This window comes from Lontra canadensis, unplaced genomic scaffold (assembly GCF_010015895.1).
Source record: "Lontra canadensis isolate GAN:19392208 unplaced genomic scaffold, GSC_riverotter_1.0 scaffold42, whole genome shotgun sequence".
Taxonomy (NCBI): domain Eukaryota; kingdom Metazoa; phylum Chordata; class Mammalia; order Carnivora; family Mustelidae; genus Lontra; species Lontra canadensis.
In genome coordinates, this window is record NW_022631036.1 from 2839227 (window position 1) to 2865500 (window position 26274).

At 37.6% G+C, this 26274-nt stretch overlaps 2 protein-coding genes across 5 annotated transcripts in view; one reads left to right on the top strand and one right to left on the bottom strand.

Moving 5' to 3' along the window:
- KLHDC1 (kelch domain containing 1) overlaps positions 1-17692 on the bottom strand; it is a 49368-nt gene extending 31676 nt beyond the window's left edge. The window contains exons 1-4 of one of the 2 annotated variants that reach the window (XM_032871177.1): positions 17477-17692; positions 4077-4147; positions 3487-3604; positions 2941-3059 (exon numbers count right to left, since the gene is read on the bottom strand). In XM_032871177.1, the coding sequence (XP_032727068.1) occupies positions 2941-3059; positions 3487-3604; positions 4077-4147; positions 17477-17572 (404 nt within the window). In that variant the 5' untranslated portion in view covers positions 17573-17692. The remainder of the gene's footprint in view (positions 1-2940; positions 3060-3486; positions 3605-4076; positions 4148-17476) is intronic. The other variant, XM_032871176.1, reaches the window with a different exon arrangement.
- Positions 17693-24862: 7170 nt separating this feature from the next.
- Positions 24863-26274, top strand: part of POLE2 (DNA polymerase epsilon 2, accessory subunit) — a 29425-nt gene continuing 28013 nt past the window's right edge. For all 3 annotated transcript variants that reach the window (XM_032871182.1, XM_032871183.1, XM_032871184.1), the window contains exon 1: positions 24863-24953. In XM_032871182.1, the coding sequence (XP_032727073.1) occupies positions 24886-24953 (68 nt within the window). In that variant the 5' untranslated portion in view covers positions 24863-24885. The remainder of the gene's footprint in view (positions 24954-26274) is intronic.

A 26274-nucleotide genomic window follows, 5' to 3' on the forward strand; every position in this document is an offset into this window, starting at 1 on the left:
AAAGAAAAGATTGGTAAATTAGACTATACTGAAATCAGATTACATTATTGAGAAAATGAAGAGATACATACCCAATAGAAATATTTACCCTTATGTACCAAAATACATAGAAGAATGTTCATAGTTGTGTTATTCTGAAGAGTCAAAAAGTAGAAACGCCCCAAATGTTTATCAACAGTAGCATGAATAAATATTTTGTAGTATTTCATGAAATAGAATAATATACAGGAAAGAAAACAAACCATAGGTACATATGACATCATGAATGACTCTCAAAAATATAATTTCGGTAAAAGGATAAATTCTATAGGATGCCATATCTAATATGAAAAATTAAAAAATAACTAATTTAGGATACTAAAAGTCAAGATAATGGTTTACTTCAGCAAGGAGGATAAGCATAGTGATTATGAGTGAACATAATGAAGGATTCTAGAATATTGATGATCTTGTTTCTTTACTTGGGGGCTAGTTATGTGAGTTCATCTTGTGATAATTATTTAAGGTATACATTCATGATTTACAGTCATCCTATAAGAATGTTCTGTAAAGCTTCAATATCTACACTAGTGAAGTATTTGTACATTAACCAATCAATGTAATAGAATAGAAAACTCAGATCAAAATACCAGTGAAAATTAGGTGAATATATGATAAAAGTAAGGAAATAACTGAGTTACAGACAGGTAGCCATTCAAAAAAAGATAAACCTGGATCCATATCTCATAACTATTCACAGACTAAGTTCCAAATGAATCTACAATTTAAATGTAAAAAATAAGAAAAAAGGGGTTGAGGGCTGGGGTAAATGGGTGATGGACATCGGGGAGGATATGGGTTACAATGAGCACTGGGTATAAGACTGATAAATCACAGAATTGTACCCGTGAAACAAATAATACATTATATGTTACTTAATTTAATTTAAATTTAAAAAATAAAAAAATAAAATGATAAAAGTACTAGAGGAAAATATATAGGTAAATTAATGTATAACCTTTTAATCAAGATTTCAAGATCAGGAAGCCACAAAAGATAAAGATAAAAAAGGAAATTACTGATAAATTTATCTAATAAGTTTTAAAAATCTGTTTAATGCATGCAGAACACATTAAGTAAACTCAAAAGACAAATGACAAATTGGAAAAATATTGTCATGTCGTATCATGGTCAAACACTAATTTCCTTAATATATAAATAACTCCTAGAAATCAAGTTTATAAAAAGGAAAACTCAAATAGGAAATAATTAGCAAGGATACAAACAGTACAGAGAAAAAGAAATAAAAATTGTCCTTAAACATATGAAAATACATTCACACCTACAAAAAATATTTTTCAGTGAAAATGAAGAAACAAGACTGAGATATTTCTCATCTGTCAGTCTGGCAAAAAAACAAACAATTGGAGTTTGCCCCCAAACTCTTGGCAAGACTATGGAGAAACAGCATTCCATTGTTGAGAATGCAAAATGGCCCCACTTCTAAGGAGGAAAAATTGGCAGAATCTATTGCTATAGGTTTGTGTTCTCCTTTCATATGTTGAAGTCCTAATCCCCAGGATCTCAGAATGTGAACTTATTTGGAGACAGGTTCTTTACAGAAGCGATCAAGTTAAAATGAGGTCCTTAGGGGAGGCCCTAATCCAGTATGACTGGTGTCCTTACATAAAGGACAAACTGGAGACAGACACACATACACAGAGCAAACACTGTGAACATAAAGGCGGAGGTCAGAGTGATGCCTCTACATGCTCAAGAACATCAAAGATTGCCAGCAAATCCACCTAAGTTAGGGGACAGGCATGGGATAGATGTTTCCTCTAAACCTAGAGAAGGAGTCAATTATGCTGACATTTTAATCTTGGACCTCCAGTTTCTAGAAACATGAGAAAGCACATTTCTGTTGTTTAAGCCACTTAGTTTATGGAACTTTGTTACAACAGCCTTAGCAAACTAAACATTTGCCAAAGTTATAAATGCAATCTCATTTTATCCAATGGATAGATCTGCAATCATTCATACACAAACACACACAGATAGTCATTAAAGCATAATTTGTAATAGCAAAGGAACTGAAATAAGTATTATTTTGTTTATAGGGGAAAGGTCAAATAAACTATGGTATATCCTCAAAGGGGAATACTATGCAGCTATTAAAAGAAAGAAAGGAAAGAAAAGAGAAAGAGAAGGAAGGGAGGGAGGAAGGAAGGAAGGAAGGAAATCAGCTTTCTCACTCGGGATACAGAAAGATGAAGATCTCCATGGTATACCGTTAACTAATGGAAGCAGCAGGGTGCAGAAGAATGTACAGACTACACGGCCATTTGTGTAAGGAAGAGAGAGAAAAAAGGGATACATGCATACGCTCCTACGTATTTGCTTCTATTTGCATAAGGTAACACTGATGGCAGTGGTTTCCAAACTATCTGCATCCTGGACACACCTGAGGAGTTTCAAAATATCATAACCCCAGAGATGACCATTTAATTGGTATGAGGTATCACCTAGGCTTTGGAATTTAAAAAAAATCCCCAGGTGATTCCAATGGCAGACCAGTTTGGGAAACACTATTCTAAGAATACAAGATTATTTGTGCATGGTGGAAGGGAACAGAGTGGAGGGGGATAGGGGTGGGAGCCAGAACTTTCACTACCGACTTTTTAATACGGTTTCAATTTTTGAACCATGTGAATGTGTTAACTATTCAGGAAGTTTAATTAAATGATAAGTTTATTTAAAAAATCAAATAGTTGCTTTCACGATGCTTATCTTTATGACGTGGCTCTTATCCAGGAGGCGGAACTGCCATTACCAACAGGGTCAAAACAAGTTTGTAATTATACCTTGAAAAAAAATCCGGACTTTCAAGTTTTCTCTATTTCGGCCACTAGCGATAACCCTTACTTAAGTGTAGTTAACGAGATGATTTTGCTGCATTACCTGTCTTTATATACCCAGCAAGAAAGTTTATCACGTGGTGTGGGTGGTTGTCCTTCAAAACTGGTGATTTTTTCCCAAACGTAGGTTCCATCTCTTGTTCGCAAATTAACAAAATAAAGCTTTTAAAAGAGGAGAACACCATTAGCAGAAAGGGCATTTAAAAATTAAGTCTGTGTCTGAGGGATGTGTGATCCAAGAATTAATAATATTACTCTTTTCTCTTTAAAAGTAAGATTTTTCATTGTAAAGTTAATAAAAATGAGACTGTGTTTTAGAAGCAAAAATGACATGTAAGACATCCTGAAATGGATCCTGTCCCATCATGCTCTGCCCTATAAGACACCAACTAAGCGTGGAGCTAACTACGAAGCAGAAAGACATGGAAGAAGAGAAGAACGCAATGGCTGCATATTCACTCTATTTTTAAAACCCTGTAAGCTCAAGATTTTCTATTTTTATCTTTTTAAATATGTGGAAACTTGTGAGATTAAGTGACACACTAAATATTACATTTTGCTGCATTCCTGAATTGAAAGAAAGTATTACTCGATTGCTGTATCCTTTGTCATCATATCCTCCAAAAACGTACAGCTTTCCATTAATGCAAGCACCACAACTTCCTGACATGGAGGCAGGGAGTTCTCCTTCCATGAGGTGCATGGTCCTGCAGCAAGAATAACATGGAATTCCATGACTTTTTAGAAAGGCAAATTAAAAATTCCCTTTGAACTCCATGAATACTCTTTCAATGACAACTGTCACTGACAATTACAATTGAAATGCCATGGTAGCCAATACTGTAAAAACTCTAAGATCCATGTTAAAGATTCTTCAGCCTATTGGAAGAAAAACTGCAGAATCTTCTCGTATCACTAGAATTGGGAATTAATTCGTAGAACAAAGCAAAGCCTTCTGGGGCAGCCTCAGCCTTGAGAGGAATGGCAAATGGCAAAGAGCAAAGAGAGGAAAGGAGCAAGGGAAGGAAAGAACCAGAGAGAATAAAGCATTCAAAGAAAAAGAAAGGGAGACAATAAATGTTGCAGTATGTTCTAAGTTTGGTCTTAATTTCCCTGTAGTCTATGAAAATATTTAAAACGATATTAAGATTGGACATTCTGCAATTGAAAATTACTTACCACAACCCACTATCAATATCATAGGTCCAAATTTCATCATTAGGCAAATATACTTCATTGTCTTCAATAGACTAAAAACAGAATACATAAAATTATGTTTATCAATTACACAATAACAATTAAATAGTTCCTCAGGATGGGAAAACTGCAATTAAGATGCTGCAAAATAGAAAAATATAAACAGGCTTCAAGATGGGTTTTTCAATTTAAATTAAGATAGATCAGAAAAGAAGGGAAAAAAGACATCTTCTAAGAACAAGTGGCAAAAAAGAAAGGTCTAGAATACAAAATAGCAAGTATATGAGTCTCAAGGAAAAGACTCAGGGCAATTAAACCTTAAAAAAGGGATTCTGAGTAAGGGACAATAGCAAAATAATAACATTCAGAGCAGAACACCAAAGACTAAAAAGTCAGGAAGAAAAGGAATATCAAAAAAGGACAATATGTTTTGGGTGAAAGGAAGGAATTAAGAAAGGAAGTTTTTATAAGGTATATTAAGAGCACTATATCAGATATTTTGATTTACTGAACGTATTTTTTGAGTGCCTACTATGTGCAAGGCATAGTGTTAGGTATTCATTAAATACAGACTCTAAGGATCAAGATAAATTTACCTAGTCAAAGTGACAACTCAGAATCTGAATAATCTCTAAAGAAGCAGATAACATAAACAGAACAGTACATTCTGACATTTATGATGAAAAGAGAAAAAAGAATAGGAAACAATCTTATTTATATTAAGTCTAAAAACTTAGGGATTAAAACAAATCCTTATACAAATCCCCAAATTTATTAGTCTGTAAAATAATTCAAAAAAGCTAGTTTTAAAAATAGTAGTTTAAGAATTTTTAGCGCTATATGATGCATATATTATTTATATGCTAAATATTATTTTCTCATTGGTTTGTTAAATTTTAAAAGATAGTATCTTGACTGCCAAGTATCCGACTTCTACCACTATCCCTCTCAAACACACACACACACACACACACACACAGAGCAGAAAATCATTCTGTTAATTCAAAGGAAAGCTGCATCCATGTCTGGTTGTAGAAGCCATACTAGATGGATAAGTAAGCAAATAATTGTAAGAAGGAGTGTAGTAACCATATGATTCTAAGGTTTAACGGCATCAGGCTCCAGCAGCCTCATGCACACACTTTTACAACAGAAATATTACAAAAATAGATTCTGTCACTATTAAGTCCTTTCAGTGCTTCCCAGCTGCTCCCAGGATAGTCTACAATTCTTCTGATTCTGTATGGTACAGCATCTGCTACCCTCCCAAATCTCATCTTGCCTTTCATTCACTATGCTCTAGTCTTCTTTCAGTTGCTAAATTTCTGCAAATTCCTTGCTGCAACAGGGCCTTTATCTGTCCACTTCTCTCTTCTTGACATGCTCTCCCAGAATTTGCCTGGTTAACTCCTCATTCTTTGGAAATCAGTTTAAAAATGTTGCTTCTGTAATCTCCTAGAATAAGGGTAAAGGATTAAGGTTCCTATTAAATGCTCTCCTACAGTACTCTATTTGCCCTTCCAAGTCCTTTGTCTGTATCATATCCACTTACTACCACTAACTCATAGCTTTGTGAGTGCAGGGGTCATGTTTATCTTGTTCTAATTCTGTTCCCAGAGCCCAGCACAGTAACTACACATAAAAGGCAAATGTAATGTTTGTTGATTGATTGAGTGAATGGATACATGAATAATACTTGTTAAACTGACAGCAGGCTCATCTCAGCCTGATTTAAAAACAACAACAACAACAACAACAACAACAACCTCTTTCACTAATCTTTAAATGGGGTGGTACAAAAGAAATGAATCAAAGAATTGAAAAATTTGGACTTAGATCCTTGTTTTCTGAGACATTTCATTCTTAAATTATCCCCTCTTTTCTACATCATCAAGTTTTCCTTCTCTACTAGATCATTCCTATAGATATCCAAATATGCTTTAATATCACTCACCTTTAAAACAAATAAACCCTCCCTTAACTCATTCTATTTCTTGGCTCTCTTCACAACAAAACTTCCATTCTAACTATAGTGAATGTCTCCACTGTTTCATCTGTCATTTTCTCATCAATTCAGATAAATCTGGCTTCTGAACCCATCATCCCACTAAAATTGTTCTGTCAAGATGACCCTAAAAAAGAAAATTAGTTAACCGAGTAATCTGGAAATACGGCCCAGAGAGATGGAATATACAAAAAAGAAGTTAAGAGACATGAAGAAAGAGAAGAACTTAGTCTAATCAGAAGTTCATTAACATGTAATAGAGAGAATGAGAAAGAGGCAATATTTGAAGAGACAAAGGGTGAGAATTTTGCAAAACTGAACATCATCAATCCTTGAGATCTAGGAAGTCCTAACAAGTTCTAAGCATACATAAACAGAAATCCATACCAAGACACATCAGTAAAACAACAGAACATCAAAGAAAAATATATATTCTTAAAAACTGCCTGATAAAAACCAAATCACCTTCAAACAAATGGCAACTAATAACTGAATTCCCATTAGGAACAACCAAGGATTAGCCAATGTGTTTAATGAAAATAACTGTCACCCTGTAATTCTATACCCAGTAAAAGAATATATTTTAGGGGCAACTGGGTGGCTGAGTCAGTTAAGTGTTTGCCATCGGCTCAGGTCATGATCCCAGGGTCCTGGGATGGAGCCCCACATCAGGCTCCCTGCTCAGTGGGAAGCCTGCTTCTCCTCTCCCTCTGCTGCTCCCCCTGCTTGTGCTTCCTCTATCTCTGTCAAATAAATAAATAAAATCTTTAAAAAAATATATATATATATATATTTTAAGAACCAAGGTAAAATAAATTTTCAGGCAAACCAAAGTTGAGACAGTTGGCCAATAACCCTCATTTAAAGAAATTCTAATAGCTGTGTTATTTCAGACAAAAGAAAGATGATCTGCAATTAAAGATCTGAGATGTGATAAGAAACAGTATGACAAGATATCGATAAATGTGTGGGTAAATTTAGACCATAAAAAGGGCTAAACTTTTTTTTTTTTTTTAAATGTTTAATTTAAGGGGAGGGAAACAGGGTAAGACTACCTAGGGAAAGGGGTGACTGGATTTGAACTTTTCTAAAGTACTTGAACTCTCTGGGAAGAAAGAAAACTATTACCTTTGAACTTTGCCAAGTATTCATGTTGAAGTAGAGTAGTTACTACATGGTTAGAAATAAATCATAATTTCTACACAAAGACAAAAAAAGTGTAAAGAGAACAAAAACCCCCTTAAACAATACTTGAAATGAGAAAGTTGAGAAGGAGGAGGAAGAGAAACAGAGAGAGGCAAATATAAAACATATCTGGGGAAGCTTGGGTGGCTCAGTCAGTTAAGCAACCAACTCTCCATTTCAGCTCAGGTCAGGATCTCAGGTGGTGAACTGGAGCCTCACATCAGGCTCCACACTGGGCATGGCACCTGCTTAAGATTCTCTCTCTCTCCCTCTGCCCCTCCTCCACCCCACCCCTGCTCCCCTTCTTTCTCTCAAAACAAAAACAAAACACAAAACAACAACAACAAAAAACCCACATCTGGTCAAAATAGTATATCAGAATCACATTAAGTATAAATTGGCTAAATAAACTCTTCAGATAAAATACACAGAGTGTCAGATTAGACAGAAACAAAATCCAGTTATTTTCAGGTTATAACACACACATCTAAAATACAAAGATACACAAAATTACCATCAGAAGATAGAAAAAGGTATACCATGCAAACATTAATCAAAAGAACACTGGTAGATGTATTGAGAAAACAGATTAAGGCAAGTAATACTACTACAGAGTGAGGGGATCATTACAAAATAATAAAACATTCAGGTAAAATAATTCTAAAGTCATATATACATTAAAAGATAGCTTAAAATAGATTAAAGTAAAAACTGACAGGACCACAGGGAGAAACTAACAAATCTAGTCAGAGTAGGAGTTTTTAATGCCTGTTTATAGTCACTGATAGAATAGGAAATAAAATAATCAAGAAGGATATAAGAGATTTGAACCAAACAATCAGCAAGATTGATAAAATAGGTATATATAAAACACTTCACCTGATCATTAGAATATATATTCTTTATAAAAAGAAAGGTATATGGGCACCTGGGTGGCTTAGTTGCTTAAGCAACTGCCTTGCACTCAGGTCATAATCCCAGGGTCCTGGGACAAAGCCCCACATCAGGGAGCCTGCTTCTCCCTCTCCCTTTGCCTGCCCTCCCCCCATGCTTGTATGTATGCTCTAATATTAAATAAATAAAATTTTTTTTTAAAAAAAGAACTAAGGTACATTTATGAAAACTGATCACATGCTAGTCCTGAAAGCCAGCCTCAACATATTCCAAAGGACTGGCAACAAAGATAAACCACATTCTGAGTATAACACAATTAGTCAGAAATTAATAACAGATACCTAACCATAAAAATAACATAGAAATTTATAATATTTTCCCAAACATATGGGTCAAATAAGAAATAATAGTGGAAAGTATGAAATATTGGGATTATAAAATAACAAAATACTGCTAATCAAAATGAGGAAGACAGCTAAAGAATTTTAAGTATTTAAAAGAATTTAAAAATCTCAAAAAGAATGAGTTAAGCATCCAACATCAGAAGTTCAAGAACTAACAATATAATAAACCAATAGAAAGTAGGACATGAAAGGCAGACATTAATGAAATAAAGAAACACAAAAGAGAAGACCAAATAAACCAAAGCTGATGTTTCAGAAGGCTGATAAGCCTCTGGCAAAATTATTCAAAAAAGGAAAGAAAGGAAGTTGCCATTAAATGATTTTAGGAACAGAAAAAGGGATATACCTATAACTACTACAGAGATTAAATAGAGTGTATTATGAACAATTTAGATTTATGCCAAGAAAATTTAAAACTAAATGAAATAGATTCCTGGGGCTGGTGGTGGGGGTGAGGGAACCTTACCAAATTTGACTCAAGAAAAAAAAAGGAAAATCTGAACAATCCATAGCCTTAAATAGATTGAATCTGAGATTTAAAACCTCCCCTACAAAGTACCAGATGGCTTTACAGATGAGGTCTTCCAAACATTCAAAGAATAATTAACTCTTTCTTACAAAAACCATCCTAAAAATAAAAGAAGGAACAATACCCAATCCACTTACAAAGGGATGTAAAAATCCTCCCTCAATGAGACAAAGCATAAGAGACTCTTAATCTCACAAAACAAACAGGGTTGCTGGGGAGAGGCAGGGAGGGAGAGGGTGGTTGGGTTATGGACATTGGAGAGGGTATGTGCTATGGTGAGTGCTGTGAAGTGTGTAAGCCTGACGATTCACAGACCTGTACTCCTGGGGCTAATAATACATTATATGTTAATTAAAAAAAAAAGAAAATTTAAAAAAAATTCGTCCCTCAATAATTAGCAAACTGGACCCAGTAATGTATTTTTAAAAAATTATATTAACTTATATTTAACCTAGAAAATGCAATATTGGTTTAGCATTATAATCCTATTACTATAAATTATCCTATTAAAAGACTAAAGGAGAAAAAATATGTTTATCTTAGTATGATGCAGAAAAATCACTCTCCAAAATTCAACAGCCATTCATCAGAAATCATATGGAAGAAAACTTCCTCAATTTGAAAACGGTTATCTACAAACAAATAAACAAAACACTAATACAAACATCAAACTTAATGCTTAATAGTTGAAAACTACCCTCCTGAGATTAGAAACAAGAAAAAAAAAAAAAAAAAGCTTCTATTTAACATTGTACTTTGGGTCCACCAGTGCAGTAAAGAAAATTAAAGGTATAAAATTTGAATGGAAGAAACAAAACTGTCATCACTTGCTGATTATATGACTATCTACATAGAAAATAAAAAGAAAATTAAGAGATGAACTATGAGAATTAATGTAAATTAAGAAAGCTTGCCAGAATCAAAAGTATTCAAGGTCAATTGTATTTCAAAACACCAACAATAACCAGAAAATTTAGTTATAAAAAAATTAACAATAGAAATAAAAAATACAAAGAAATAAATACACAAAAGACATACAAGATCCCTATGAAAACACTGTAAAACTTTATCAAAAGACATTAAAAGAAATCCTGAGTAGAGAGATATACTATATAACTGGAGGAGAAGACTCAATTCCACAACACGTCTGTCACCCTTCTATGATCTAATGATTAAATACAGTAACATAAAATTTCAATAGGGTACTTTATTTGACAATCTCACTCTAAAGTTTATACAAATGAGGAAACACTGTGAAAACAATTACACAGTTCCTCTAAGAGTTAAATGCAGAATAACCCTGTGACCCAGCATTTCAACTCCTAGGTACTCAAAAGAATTGAAAATAGGGGCTCAGCTATTTGTATGCCAATTTCATAGCAGCATTATTCACAGTACACAACAAATGGCAACAATCCAAGTATCCCATCAACAGATGAGTGGAAAAGCAGAATGTGGTACAGACATACAATGTATCTTATTCAGCTGTAAAAAGGAGTGAGGTTCTTATATATACTATAACACAGATGAACCTTGAAAACATTGTGGTAAGTAAAATAAACCAGACTCAGAAAATACTGTATTATTTCAATTCTTTATAATATCTAGAAAAAGGCAAATTCATAAAGACAAAAAGATTAGAAGTTACCAAGGACTGAGGAAAGGAGTATGAGTTATTGCAGAATGGATACAGTTTCTGTTTGGAGAAATAAAGAATTTTGGAACTAGACAGAGGTAACATCGTATAATGTTATGAATGTAATTAATGCCACTGAATTGCAGACTAAACTATGGGCTAAAATGGCAAATTATAAGTTTTACATATTTTACTGCAAAAATAAATAGTAAAGAAAACTATAAAAGCACAAGACTCTAAAAACCCAAAATATTCCTGAAGAACAAGACAGAGTGGGTATTTAAACTTCTAATTTAACATTTAAACATTTAAGCTTTTAATAAAGCTATTGTAATTTACATAATGTGGTTCTGTCAAAAGAATAAAGATATAATTGAATATAATAAAGAACCTAAAAACAGATCACACATACATGAAAAGCTGATATGTGACAGATTGAGTTTGCATATTAGCACGGAAAGGGGGAACTACTTAATATATGACACAAGGACAATTGGTTATCCATATAGAAAAAATAATGAAACTGGATCCCTATCTTAAACCAATTAAGCAAACAAAAAATTCAGATTAAAAAAGGGTTGTGGGACACCTGGGTGGCTCAGTCAGTTAGGCCGCGGCCTTCAGCTCAGGTCATGATCCCAGGGCTCTGGGATTTCTCGCATCGGGCTCCTTGCTTGGCAGGGAGCCTGCTTTTCTCTCCACCTCGGCCTGCTTATACACTCGCTCTCTCTCTCTCTCTCTGACAAATAAATAAAATCTTTAAAAAATAAAAAAATAAAAAAGGGTTGAAACAAGGATGGCAAAACTGAAAATTGTTTAGAAGACAATATAGAAAATTTTATGATTTCCATATTGTTGAAGATTAAAGATGCAGAATACACAAACCATTAAGGAAAAGACTGAAATTACATTAAAATGATGAACTTGTGTTGAATAAAAGACAATCATCAAGAAAGCCCATAGACAAGCTACAAACTGAGAAGTCATTTTCAATTCACACAATTATATACTTAAAGAATTCCTATAATCAGTTTGAAAAAAACAAATAACCCAAATAGACAAATGAGCAAAAGATATGAACCGCCATTTTTACAGAAGAGGAAATACAAATAGTTTATAATAGTTCATAGGAAAAGACACTTAACTGTAATAGTAATCATAGGAAAGCAAATAAAACCACAATGAAATATGTCACAGTCACTGGATTGGCAAAATATTTCAGGCCAGATGGTACCAAATGTTGTCAAGGATGTGGAGCAAGGAGGAGGCTGATGGGAGTGCAAATTGATACAAATATTTGGGAAACAGTGACGTCTCCAAGTAAATTTGGAGATGTGGATGCCCAGTGACCCAGCAGTCCATTCCTTGGTATGTGCCCTAGAGGGTACGCATGCTCTTGTGCACGTATAAATAGGAGACATGTTATAAAAATGTTCAGTCTAGCACTCGTTAACAATACAAAAAAAATTCAAATATTCAACAATAGTGGAATAGATAAATTGTAGTAAATTCACACAAAAGAATATTGTACAGGAAAGACATCAGGTGAGTGAATTCAGGGGTGATTTTCAAGATATTTAACAACCAGGCAGCATGGAAACTGACGAATCAGAATGGACATCAAGTCAAAACTGGTACAGCCATGCAAGGGCACAGTAGCCAAATACAAGCAATGTGTGAATCTAAAACACATACATTTACTAAAAGAATTAAGTCACAAAAGAAAATGTATGCTAGGATTCCAAAACCAAGTAATATACTGTTTAGAGATAGACATGTGTGTGGCAAAACTATAAAGAGTGATTAACTAGAAATAAGATACTGGTACCCTGTGGGATAGGAGGAGCATTGTAGTAAGTGAAAGACAAAACTTCTAAGGTACTTGTTCTAGTCGATTTCTTAATCTGGAAGTTAAACATGTTTAACTTAAATGATACTTATTTTACATGTCCTTTTTGTACATGTTTCAAATTTTAAAATTAAGAATCTAAAATTTTCAGAAGTGAATATGAAGTCTCTCACTTCATATTCTCATATCCTCAAGGGAAGCTGGAGAACCAGCCTCTGATCTCCATGAGGAAGAGCAAGGTCTGAAATTGAGCCAGAGAATAGGACAGGGGAGCTAATCCGTCATGGGGAAGCAACATGCTGCAGTTTGTAGCTCTGCCTTTTATGTCAGGGACCTCGATCTTCCTATACATTCTACTGCTCGTTAAGAATCCTCTTCAGGTCCTTGTTTTTACACCTTTACTCCAAGTCCAAATCTAGCAGATTGATCTAACCGAGTCCAAGCCACTTGCCCACAACCTAGCTGCAAAGGAGGCTAGAAAAATGAGTACATGGCACCCAGCCTCTTTTTATAGGTGCCACGCAGACTAGATGCTGAGACTACAACAGGGAACAAAACCTCTATCTTTATAGAATTTACATTCTAGAGAAGTAGGAGGAGGTAGTCAGACAACTACAACAAATACCCTACAAGACTCATTTGATGGGCGATACTACAATAGAGATAGGAGGTTCAAATTTTGGGCATCTGAAAAGAATAAGTGTCTTCCACATGACATGAACAGCATATGTCATGGTCTAAGAGTATGTAAAGCAGAACGATTAGGTTAAAGAAAACACATACTTAAGGCTTTTGATACCCATCACTAAACTTCTCCTTAAAAAAGGGCATACAAATCTGTGCTCCCATTACCAGATTAATTAATTTCCTCATGTCTTCTCAAAAATTCTCTTTGATATTTGCAAATTCAAGAAGAAAAATCTCATTTTCAGTTGGGTTCCTTTGATTCATATTGTATTTCTTCTTGTGTAAGTTGCTTGTACATATCCATTGGTCAATTTTCAATGGAGATACTTTTATTGGTACAGATATTTATAAATCTCTATTTTTGCCTATCATATATGTTGCAAATATTTTCCCGTTTGTCATTAGCCTTTTTACTTTATGCTGTTTAAGAGCATTTTTTTTTTGCTTTTTTAAAAGTTTCATCTACAATCTTTTTCCTTCATACTTTTACCCAATTCATTTTTCTTTTCTCAACTTAAGATTTTAAGAGTCACATATTTTCCTCTGATATGATATAGCTTAATTTTCCTACATTAACTCTTCAATCCATGGGATCCCTGGGTGGCTCAGTTGGTTAACCAACTGCCTTCGGCTCAGATTGTGATCCCGGAGTCCGAGGATCGAGTCCTGGATTGGGCTCCCAGCTCCACAGGGAGTCTGCTTCTCCCTCTGACCTTCTCCCCTCACGCTCTCTCACTGTTTCTCTCTAAATAAAATCTTAAAAAACAAACAAACAAAAAAACCTCTTCAATCCTAAGGCTTTAATCTATCATTTTCTCCATTTATTGAATAATTGTTTTTCCAGAATTAAAACGCTACCTTTTAAGTATAAAATAGTTTGGTATGCTAGGCTGTTTATGTAACTTCTTTTCCATTCCATCATGTTAACTCATCTTGCATCAGGAGCACTGCTGTAACTATTACAGTATTGTGATATGTTTTAATATCTGGCACTGTAAGCCTCTCATCTTGATTCTTTTCAGACACGTTCTAAATTGATCTTCCCTTTAAGTCCACATCCAAAACAGAAATATGTAGTTAAGCATATTTATGCAGATATTTTCTATAAGGAAAATTTCAGGGCAAAAATTATTAAAAGCAATCGTGTTATGGAAATAAAACCTAAGAGGAAAGAAAGCATACCACCTACAAACATGCTAAACCCCTATGCTTTTCCTCCAAAATTTGGGAAAACTACTCAGAAATTCTCAATGTTCCTTACAGCAGTACTAAAGTTTGCATGATACTGAAAGGATATGGAAGAAGTAGGTGCAAAAGAATATTCTGGCACCAATTCAAATATGCCACTTACTTTTTCCAGCACTTCCACTCTTACCTCTAAAGAGAGGTAGAACTGTTTTCTGATATACTATCCTACAGAATATGTCTGATAACAGAGTAATGAGTAATCTAGACAATTATCTGTAGGCCATTCAAGCTTCAGGATATATATTTATGAATTTTAACACACATTGTTTTTTGTTAGTAAGGACGAAAACTGCAATTATAACATACAATCTGGAATTATTTGATCATTATTCATTACTGACTACTGGATTACCTCCAGATTCCACGGCCTTTTAGCTATTTTCTGTTCAAAAGGATCTGAATAAAACAGAAGGATTCTACTTTTTCTCATGATATTCGGTGTCTCTTTCTTGCCTCCCATTTTTTCCTTCCACTCATGTCTTAGACATATTTTAGCTGCTGATAATCCCTGGAATTTAAAAAGTACAGGCATACCTTGTTTTATTGCACTAGCTTTACTGCATTTCACAGATATTGTGGTTTTTTTTTTTTCTTTAAACTGAAGGTTCAAGACTTCAGTGGAGGAAGGAACTGCAGATGTGATAGAAATAGCAAGAGAACTAGAATTAGAAGTGAAGCCTAAAGAGGTAACTGAGTTGCTGTTATCTCAGGATAAAATTTGAGCTGATAAGGAGTTGCTTCTTATGCATGAACAAAGAAAGTGGCTTCTTGAGATGGACTCTACTCCTGGTGAAGAGACTGTGAAGACGGTGGAAATGACAACAAAGGATTTAGAATATTACATTTTCTATTCTTAATCAGGCAGCAGGACGTTTTGAGTACTGACTCCAGTTTTGAAAGAAGTTCTACTGTTGGTAAAATGCCATCAAAGAGCATCACATGCTACAAAGAAATCATTAATGAAAGCAAGAGTCAATTGATAATGCAAACTTCATCACTGTCTTACTCTAAGAAATTGCCACAGCCACTCAACCTTCAGCAACCACCACTCTGATCAGTCAGCAACCATTAACATCAAAGCAAGACCCTCCACGGGCAGAAAGATTAAGACCTGCTCAAAGCTCAATGATGGTTAGCATTTTTTAGCAATAAGGTATTTTTAAATTAGGGTATGCATATTTTTTAGACATCTTGCCTTTGCACATTTAATAGACTACAGTATAATGTAAACATAACTTTTATATGCACTAGGAAACCAAAAAAATCATTTTACCTCCTTTATAGTGGTGGTCTGGAATCAAATCCCCAACATCCAAGGTATGCCTGTAGCAGACTCTAGTTAAAGCTGTAAGGCACTTTTCAGAGCAGTTCTAACAGCACTCTACTCATTGGATCAATAAATAGTCTATTCACTGACTACAACCTGAACACCTGGAATCTTATCAACTACATGATTTTCAAGATTAAAAGGGGATTAAAATATTCAGACATTTCATTTGTAGACCCAAAAGAAATATACACTGTCACCAGATCTGAGATAGTGGATTACTATTTTAAATGAGATTTTTTTCACTTTACTTTTACAATATTAAGAATCAATATAACAGAGGAAATTTGACACCTACACCTTCAAGTGGCAGAGCTCAAAAACAATCAAAATATTTCTTCTGCATAAAACCATCATTATATCTAGGCTCTTTTTCTATGAAGAACAAATGGTGGAAATATTAGACATTGAGAAGCAGAGTCATCTAATTTATGTTAGTTTATCATGGAAAAAATAGCCTTTGGAAATCCAGTATACCTACCTTGGAATCTCGTGCCCTTGAGGTCAAATGGCCATTATTCATTCTCATTGACTCATTCTCTTTGACTCATCATGCTTATTTTTAATGGGGCTATTACTTACCTTACAGGGTATGGAAAAGATTATATAAGATTAGGGATATGTAAGTTCTTAGCACATGCCAGGTATAGTAGGCACTCAAAGGTTAGTTCTAATTTTCCCCTCCTGATACTGCACCAAATTAAAAATAAACACACAAACAAAACAACAACAAAAACCGACTTGGATCTGAGAATCATTTAACAGAGATAGTATGTACTTTATTTCAGTGAGTGATTCAGTCATGTTACATCTGTCACATAATAGTATCGAGACAGTCAGAAAATGTAGATTCTACTTCCAAGAGAACTTCCAGATGGCTTGCCTTTTTAAAAAAAAAAAAAAAAACAAAACCTGTAAACCGAAGTGGTTGGCATATATTCCTGAACTGTTTTCTGGCTTTAGAATCCTTGGTTCTATAATCCTATGATTATAAAACAAAACAAATACACACATTCAAACCTCTCCTGTAATAAGCATTTAAGCAATTTTTAGTATATTGTTGCTAATATGCCTCTATTTTGAGGCTCGAAAAAACTTCGTAATTACCCAATGATAAAGGAATGCCACTAAAAATCGCTTAGAAATATCAAATGCTTCAGTGATTTCAATATTCCGAATCGCGCTGGAGCAATAGGGAAATATTTACAAAATAATAAACAGCACGGCGTCCTCGTCGTGCCTGTAAGTCTGCGCAAGCATTTAGAGATAATTAATGGCGCAAAGACGGACTTAGCGTTGGCCAGACCGGGGGTTACTGGACAGCTGCGGGAAGTCGGGGGGAGGGGGACCGGAGAGTGGGAAGAGCCCCGGAACGCGGGTTTGAAGGCTTTCAAAGTGGAAGCAACGGCGGGGCGGCGTCAAGCCCTGGCGCGGCGGGGAGAGCAGCAGACGGCGGAGGGACGGGCGGGGCGCGGGGGGCGCCGGGCGCGCCGGACCCTGGCCGCGGACCGGCCCCCGCTTCGGGGCCGGGTGTGGGCGGGCGCTCGGCGTCCGCTCGGGCCCAGAGGCCGGACGGGCTCCCGGCGCGAGTCCGCCCCGTCCCGCCTCTTCCCCTTACCACGTAGCCCCCCCACACGTAGAGGAAGTTTCCGTCCACCACGGCGCAGTGGCCGCTGCGCTCCTCCGCCACGCAGAACAGCTGCGAGTCCGCCATCCGCGCCGTCGCCGGGTCCAGCCGCTGGGCGCGCCGCAGCCCCTGCCCACGGAGCGGCCTCTCCTCCCGCCGGGCTCCTCCACGCACGAACGGAACGCGTCGAGGGTCGAGATTGGTGGGAAGACGGAACGAGTGCGTCTGCGCCGTCCCGCAGCCCGCCCGGGAAGCCCGGCCCAGGGTGGCGTTGCCGGTTAGGGATGCTCGGGTCTGAGCAGTGAGGGGGGTGCCTTGTCTTCGGAGCCCTGCCACCTGCTGATTTCTTTCCGCTTGGGACCGCGTTGTTTTGGCAGTACAACCTAACTGTGTATCTTATTCCCTCGATAAATAGACTTCTGGTTCATAGTGTTGCTGCTGCTGTGACATAATATATTAATTAACTAATGCTTTGTGTGGGTTTCCTTTTCCATTCGACCTCCAGCAAAGACGGTTATCCACAAGAATGGAGGGTGTGTGTGTGTTTGTATGTATTTATTAGAAATAAAGAAATATTTACTATATATCATATATGTGTATATATATGTATATGTATATAATATACTAGTTATATAAATAATATATTATAGTGTATAATAATTATAGTGTAATGTATAATATATATATGTATATGACATAATGTATTACAATATATTAAAATATAATGTATATACATATATATATATTTTATATATATCTATATATATCTATCTTTGTTTTTCATTAGGGATTTTCTAAAACGTCTTCCAGCAAACTACAGCCTGGGGGCCAAAGTCACTCTGCCGCCTGCTTTTGTACTGCCCACAAACTAAGATGATTTTACATTTTTAGATGGTTGAAAAAAATCAAAAGAAGAATGCTGTTTTGTGACTCGTGAGATTGAGAAGATCAAATTTCATCATCTGTCCATGATGTTTTATTGGCACACAGCCACCCTAATTCGGTTAAACGTTGACTATGGCTGCTTTAACCCCACAACCACAGGGTTGGGTGGTCTGAGTTGAGCAGTTGCAACAAAGACCATATAGCCCACACTGCTGGAAATATTGACTGTTTGGCCCCCTACAGACAAAGCTGGCAAACCCTTGTCATTAAATGATGCTATGGCCAGGAAGGAAGATGATAATTCTACCAGTGTCTGTAAATGCGCTTGTCCAGAATCATTCTTTGAAGAGCTTGTGGCTGCTCAAGACTCAGAATCTAAGTTCATTTATTCATTAGTCAGTATATATTAAGTACCTGGTTAATGTAGAGCATGGGTTCTCAGGCTCTATTAGACTGGAAACACTGAAGGACTCAAGTATTATTGACTCCCCAGAACCTAGTACCAAGTAGATACTAAATAAATATTTGTTGACTAAATGAGCAAAAAGACAAAGTGAATTTTAAGATGAATAAAACATAGCTCTAACACAGGGGCTTCTAAGTCCAGTCAGAGGTAAAGATATATAAAGAAATAGATGTGGTGTAGGATGAGGAGTTGTATAGTTGAAATGTGGACAAAATACAGCAGAAAAATGGGAAGGAAAGATGCGATTTATTGAGGAAGGGGGTGCACAAAGAGAGACACTTGAGTTTTCTTAAAAGTTGTGTGAAGAGTTTAGTATGACTAGAATGATTATAGAGAGCAGCCAGGGATGAAGTTGAGACAGGAAATCACACAGTTTGTTCATTATGCCAAGGAGTCTAAACTTTAACTGTAACCCAAAATGGTCTTAAGTGAGGAGTAAATAATGTAACTTAATTATTAGAACATTTACTTTGTTGGGGTGCCTGGGTGGCTCACATGGTTAAGTGTCTGCTTAGGCTCAAGTTGTGGTCCCTAGGTCCTGGGATGGAGCCCTACACCTGGTTCCCAGCTCAGCGAGGAGTCTGCTTCTGCCTCTCCCTCTGCCTCTTCCCCTGCTTATGCTGTCTCTGCCTGTCTCTCCCTCTCTCTCTCTCTCAAATAAATAAATAAATAAATCTTAAAAACAAAAGAAGAAGAAAAAGAAGACTGCCTGTGTGGCTCAGTTGTTCAGTGGTTGCCTTCAGCTCAGGTCATGATCCTAGGGTGGTGGGATCAAACCCCACATCAGACTCCCTGCTCAGCGGGGAGCCTGCTTCTCCCTCTCCCACTCCACGTGCTCCTAACTCTGTCAAATAAAAAAATGTTTTTAAAAAATTGAATTAAATTGAAAAAAAAAAGAACATTTACTTTGGATTGTGGGGCAAATGGGGGAGTCAAGACTGAAGACAGAAAGATGGATAACATCTAGCACAGGTCTGGTGTACAATAGGTACTCAGTAAATGGTGGTAGCACTAGTAGTAGTTATTAATATATGTAACCCACATGCTCATGGGTGGGTCTTTGTCCCAGGAACCCCCTTTCCACCTGCAGTGGAGTTCCAAAGCCCTCTCCAAGATTTCTGGGAATTCTTAGGATTATAATCTCATAGTCACTTCTGCCTTTAAACTCCTGCTACTGGAATAATTCTACTCACAGACTTATGGATCTTCTCCCTATGGAATGTGCTCTATCTCTTCTCTGATGCATTGTTCCCGACATGACACTCAGAAGCCTACCTACTTTCTTTCAAAACCCACCCTTAGAAGTCATTTTTATTTCTACTAAATTTTACCGACATGAAAGATAAGAGTAAAAAGACGATAAAGGCGGGATTTATCCGCCATAAGGAAGGGGGTCCAGTATGACCTGAAATCAACTTCGTGGAAACAGAAGGCTGGAGACTTTTGAAAGGCAGGGATGTGCTTATGGGAAGGCACTGGGGAGCGCTGAGGGTGGGGGTGATCCATGTGACTAAGCCATCTGGGCTTGCTAACTGGAGCCTAACCAGGGAAGAAACAAACTTCTATCTTTATGACCAGAACTGGTGGTGCAAGTTAAAGCAAGGCCCCCACCAAAGTTAGGCCTTTATCTTCCCACTCAGGAACTGGGATTGAAAGCCATGATTCTCTCCCTGAATGTCTGCATTTCAAAAAGATCTCTCTTCCATCTTCAGAGAAATGGTTTAGGATGGTAGATTTACATCTTAAAGGCAGAGAAACTATTTATAATTGCAAACTTTCTAAAGTAACTGCTGTAAGAGAGGGCTTGGGATCTATCTCCCTACCACCAGAGTTGGGACTGGAACAAACAAAATTCTCCCAGCGGCCTTGACCCCTCTAAGAGGTCCTGGGGTCATTCTAGGGCATGTGACCTTGAGCTGTTAGGAACTAAGCTAGCGTTCAAGTCTCTAAGTGTGTGTAGGTGGGAGGTGTGGGGGATGAAACTGTAGTTTGCTGATCCTCAATCTAAAAAATATACCTAGAATTGAGCTTGTCGGCTTATAAGGTATGAACATCTTCAACTTTACTGGATAATACCAAATTGCTTTCCAAAGTATTTGTAACAATCTGTATGCCCATCAGCAGTAGGTAACAAGTCCAATTGCTTTTAATCCTTGATATCATCTACGTTTTTAACTTTGCCAACCAGGTGACTATAAAAAAATGTATCGTCCTGGTTTCAAACTATATTATAAAGCTATAGCAATCACAACAACATGGCATTAGCATAAAAATAGATATATAGATTGATGGAACAAAAGAGAGAGCTTGGAAATAAGCCCATACATATATAGTTAATTAATTTATGACAAAGGAGCCAAGAATATACAATGGGAAAAGTGTCTCTCCTTAACAAACAGTATTGGGAAAACCGAATAGCATATGCAAAAGAATGCAACTGGACCCTTATCTTATACCATACAAAAATCAACTAAAAATCGACTTTACTTAAACATTCAACCCAAAACTGTATAACTCCTAGAAAAAAAGGGGGGGTTAGCTCTCTGACATTAGTCTTGGCAGTGATTTTTTTGGAGATGACACCAAAAGCACAGGCAACAAAAGCAAAAATAAGCAAGTAGGACTGCATCAAACTAAAAAGATTCTGCTCGGAGCACCTGAATGACTCAGTCAGTTATGCGTCTGCTTTCGGCTCAGGTCATGATCCCAGGGTCCTGGGAACTCCACATCACATTGCATCCAGCTCCCTGCTCAGCAGAACATCTGTTTCTCTCTCCCTCCGTGCCTCCCCCTGCTTGAACTCTCTTCCTTTCTTTCTCTTAAATAAGTAAAATCTTAAAAAAAAAAAAAATCTAAAAAAAAAAAAAAATCTGCCCAATAAAGGAAACAATCAATAAAATCAAAAGAGTGGGAGAAAACATTTGTAAATTATATACCCAATAAAGGTTAATATGCAAAAATACGTAAAGAATTCATAAAATTACAAAAACAAACAAAAAACAGACAACTGGATTATAAAATGGGCAAATGACCTGAATAGACATTTTTCCAAAGACGATATACAAATGGCTAATAGGTATATGAAAGATGCTCAATGTCACTAATCATTAGGGAAATGCAGATGAGACAAAAACGAGATGTCACCTCATACCTAGTAGCACAGCTGTTATCAAAACATCAAAAGATAAGTACTGGTGAGGATGTGAAGAAAAGGGAACCTTCGTGCACAGTTGTTGGGAATGCAAATTGGGTACAGTCATTATGGAAAACAGCATGGACGTGCTTTAGAAAATTAAAAATAGAACTACTTTGTGATCCAACAATCTCATTTCAAAGTATATTTCCACAGGAAATGAAATCACTATTTTGAAGAGCTATATCTACACTCCCATGCTCACTGCAGCATTATTAGGGAATAGCTGAGATATGTAAACAATGTAAGTGTCCATCAGTGGATGAATGGATAAAGAAAATGTGATATATATATGCACATGGAATATACATTGTAAATATACAATGGAATATTATTCAGCCTTAAGAAAAAAAGGGGCACCTGAGCATCCAGCTCTTGATTTCTGCTCAGGTCATGATCTCAGGGTTGTGAGATTGAGCCCAACCTCAGGCTCCGCACTGGGCGTGGAGCCTGTTTAAGATTCTCTCTCCCTCTCCCTCTGCTCCCCATTCTGCTTGCATGTGTGAGCTCTCTTTCTCTCTCTCTCAAATAAATAAATCTTAAAAAAACACAAAAAAACCCTCATGGAACTGCATTCTTCCAATATGTGCTAGTGGATGAAGAGGTAATGAATTAGTGTAGTGAACATGAGAGGAGGAACAGATTTGAGAGGGATGATGGTGAGTTCATTTGGGGGCATACTGAGTTGGATTTGAAGCAGAGAGAAATAGGGGTTAGATATATCGATTTTGGAGTCATGAAGTATTAGGACTTTTGAGTTAGCCAGCTGAAGGAGATTTGGATGGCAAGTTGGTGCTGCCTGTTGGCAGGAGACCTTTGCATAAAGCTGCCTAACCCAAGAATCAGAGGCTCACAGGAACCTAACCCTGTATTTTCCTGTATTTCCTCTAGTAGCAATGATTAAGTATTTGCTAATACCGTGTCAGTGGTGACTTTATAGAACATAACTACCTCAAATAATGAGAATCAGACTGTATATTTCTCTGTTTTTACTTTTTCACCTTTCTTACATAAACGTTCAAATTTTCTTTGCAATATTTTTGTCCTCAGAATATATTTCACTGGGACACCTGGGTGGCTCAGTGGGTTAAAGCCTCTGCCTTCTGCTCAGGTCAGGATCCCAGAATCCTGGGATCAAGCCCCACACCAGGCTCTCGGCTCAGCAAGGAGCCTGCTTCCTCCTCTCTCTCTCTCTGCCTGCCTCTCAGCCTACTTGTGATCTCTGTCTGTCAAATAAGTAAATAAATAAATAAAATCTTAAAAAAAAAAAGAATATATTTCACTGAAAATAAACAGAGAACTGTGTTCAATGACCAGTTTTCTCCATGATGTTAGAGTTTCAATTTAATGCACAGTTAGGTGTATTAATTTGGATGTGCTTTCAATTTTAAGTTTACTTTTTTCTTTTCTATTTTTTGAGTATGTAAAACATAAATGAGTCTATGGTTGACAGTTTTGCTAGAAAGAAAGCCTCACTCCCATCCTTATCCCCTACTGTCCTTTACAATTAGCCATTTTGGGGCTTCTGGGGGGCTCTGTCCATTAAGTCTCTGGCTTTTGATCACAGGGTGGTGAGTTCAAGCCCTGCATTGGGCTCTAGGCTGGGCATGGAGCCGACTTTTAAAAAAAAACTGAATACAAAAAAAAAAAAAAAAAGTGAATACAGTTGGCCATTTTTTCAGTGTCTAGTGTAACATTCAGGATTTTAAAAACAGAAAATCAAGTAAATACATATACATGTATGTATTCTTATTTCCTCTCCTTTATCATACTTTTTTAAAAAAGATTTGTCTATTTACTTATTCATTTATTTGACACAGAGAGATCACAAGTAGGCAGAGAGGCAGGCGGGGGGGTGGGGAGCAGGCCCCCTGCGGAGCAGAGAGCCCGATATGGGGCTTGAACCCAGTACCCTGAGATCCTGACGTGAGCCAAAGGCAGAGGCTTAACCCACTGAGTCACCCAGGCGCCCCTATCACACTTTTAAAAACAGTTAATCTTGTACGCTGGAAGTCACTGTATATCAGTACTTAGAAATTGCCCTCATGTTTTACAAGGCTGCGTGTTCACTTATAAGCACTCGATGGTTTTGTTCAACTCATTGGAGCAAGCGTTTTTAAAGTGCAGCCGATTAACAGTGCACTCGCTGGAATCAGACCACATCACTTACCGAATGTTTCATCTTGAGGAAAACATCTACCATCTTTGCGTCTGTTTTCTCACCTGTCAAATGAGGGTGTTGAAAAAATAGCCCACCGTCCCTTCAGTTTTATGAACAGTACTATAGTGCATATATTTCTAGCGCTTATGATTTTACATGGAACAAAGGAAGCCCTCAACTTAAATACAAAGCAGGATGGGTGGGGATGGTGGTGATTTGCAGCAGCTTCAAGTGAATATCGGGGAAAACCCTGTGGAAACACAGAATATTTCCAGAGCCTGTGTGAAGTAGAGAACAGGTGTACATAGGGGCCCCCCGGGTCTGAGCCGGACGGGAGTCCCGGAAAATGACAGCATGGAGGACAGCGATGTGACGGTAGGTCAGGGACGCGCTTGGGATAGGGAAACGCATTCCCTACCAGACACCAGGATAGGACGCTTTCGCCCTTTAGCCTCCGGGAAAAAAAAGAGTGCGGTGTCGTTTCCCCCTTTAGCCCAAAAGACCGCGGGCTACAGCCGACCAGGTACCCGCGACTGGGAGCTCTCAGCGGCGGAGCAGGGACAGAGGCGGAACTTGAGGGTTCCCAGCCTGGGCCGGGTCAGGGGCCGGGCGAGCCGGGGCGGGGTGGGGTGGGGAAGGGGGCGGAGCAAACCCGGGAAGGGGCGGGGCCGCTACCGTGGCGCCAAAACGCGAACATGGCGCCGGAGCGGCTTCGAAGCCGGGCGGTCTCTGCCTTCAAGCTGCGCGGCTTGCTGCTCCGGGGGTGAGTCTTCCCGGGGCAGTTTACGTGACGGGAGAGCCAGGGCCAGGCGACCGCGCCGGGCAGCCGTACGCGCCGCGCGCCCGTAGGCGGCTTGGCCTTCAATCTCAGAGACCCTTGAAAAACTTAAAGAGAAATTGATCTGGCAGGGTCTAAAGGCTGCGATTCCTTCTTAGGTTTCCCCGAGTCGAAAACGTTTCTACCAGGTGGGATGTGGCTCTCCTCCAGCATGTGGTCCTCCTCCAGCATGTGGTCTGTGGAGCCGGAGAAGCGGCGGTCTGTGTCGCGGCAGCGGTTTATTGGCACTGTGACTTGGGCACTTCTCAGCTCCCCCTCCCCCAAGTCTATGCCTTAGCAAAATGGGGGTAACAGAGCGACTTCACGTTGTTTGTGAATCATCAGTTGAGCGACCTGGGAAAGCCCATATGCGTGTCAGTAGTTGTTACTTATTTTGTGAAAATTGTGAGCCCTCCCTTTTCTCAAATTTGGGTCAGGTATTATTCCTGAGTGAGAATTCCTAGAGAGTGAGTTAAAAAGTGGGTAAATTTGAAGCACATTCCTAGATCCTCCTCTTTCCCCTTAAACATTCCCTTTAGAACTTATTTGATAGGTTTTCTGGCCATAATCATGTTTTCCTGTACTTACAGAACGCACTTTTCTAAGATTTTTCTCATGAAATCTGTTTTGTTTTTTAGAATACAGTATTTTTTTGATACATATTTAAATACCTGCTGGATGGAATATACTTTTTTTTGTCCCAGGTTATGACTGCATTTGCCAGTGTGTAGAAAGTTTTTTTGTTTGTTTTTGAAATAATGAGTTTTATGAGCCTTTTAACTTTGCTTTTGGTTTAGCGGTGAACAAGGGCAAGAGTGGATATGCCTTGGGAGAAAATAATGAATTTTGTTCATTTGATCCCTTACATTTTGCAAATATGAGCAGTTGATCAATTAACTTTTCGTTCTCTTCCCTTAGAATTTGACCTAATACTCAGCTGTCATTCATCAACTAATTTAGTCAGAAATATGCTGAAATCCTGTCTACACAGAATCTGGGCCAGATCGTGTATAGCTTTACAGGGTTTGGTCTATCCTAAGATCACTGTGCTGAGGCAAGGAGTACAAGAGAGGAAGACACTGTGGAGCTTGGGGAACAGATAGCGTATTAGTTATTTATTGCTGCGTAACAGATTACCCCAAAATTTAGAGATTTAGAGGTTGAAAACAGCACACTCTTTATTATCTCACTTTTTCTGTGGGCCAGGAATTGAGGTAGGCTTAGCTGGGTTCTTTTTTTTTTTTTTTTTTTTGACAGAGATCACAAG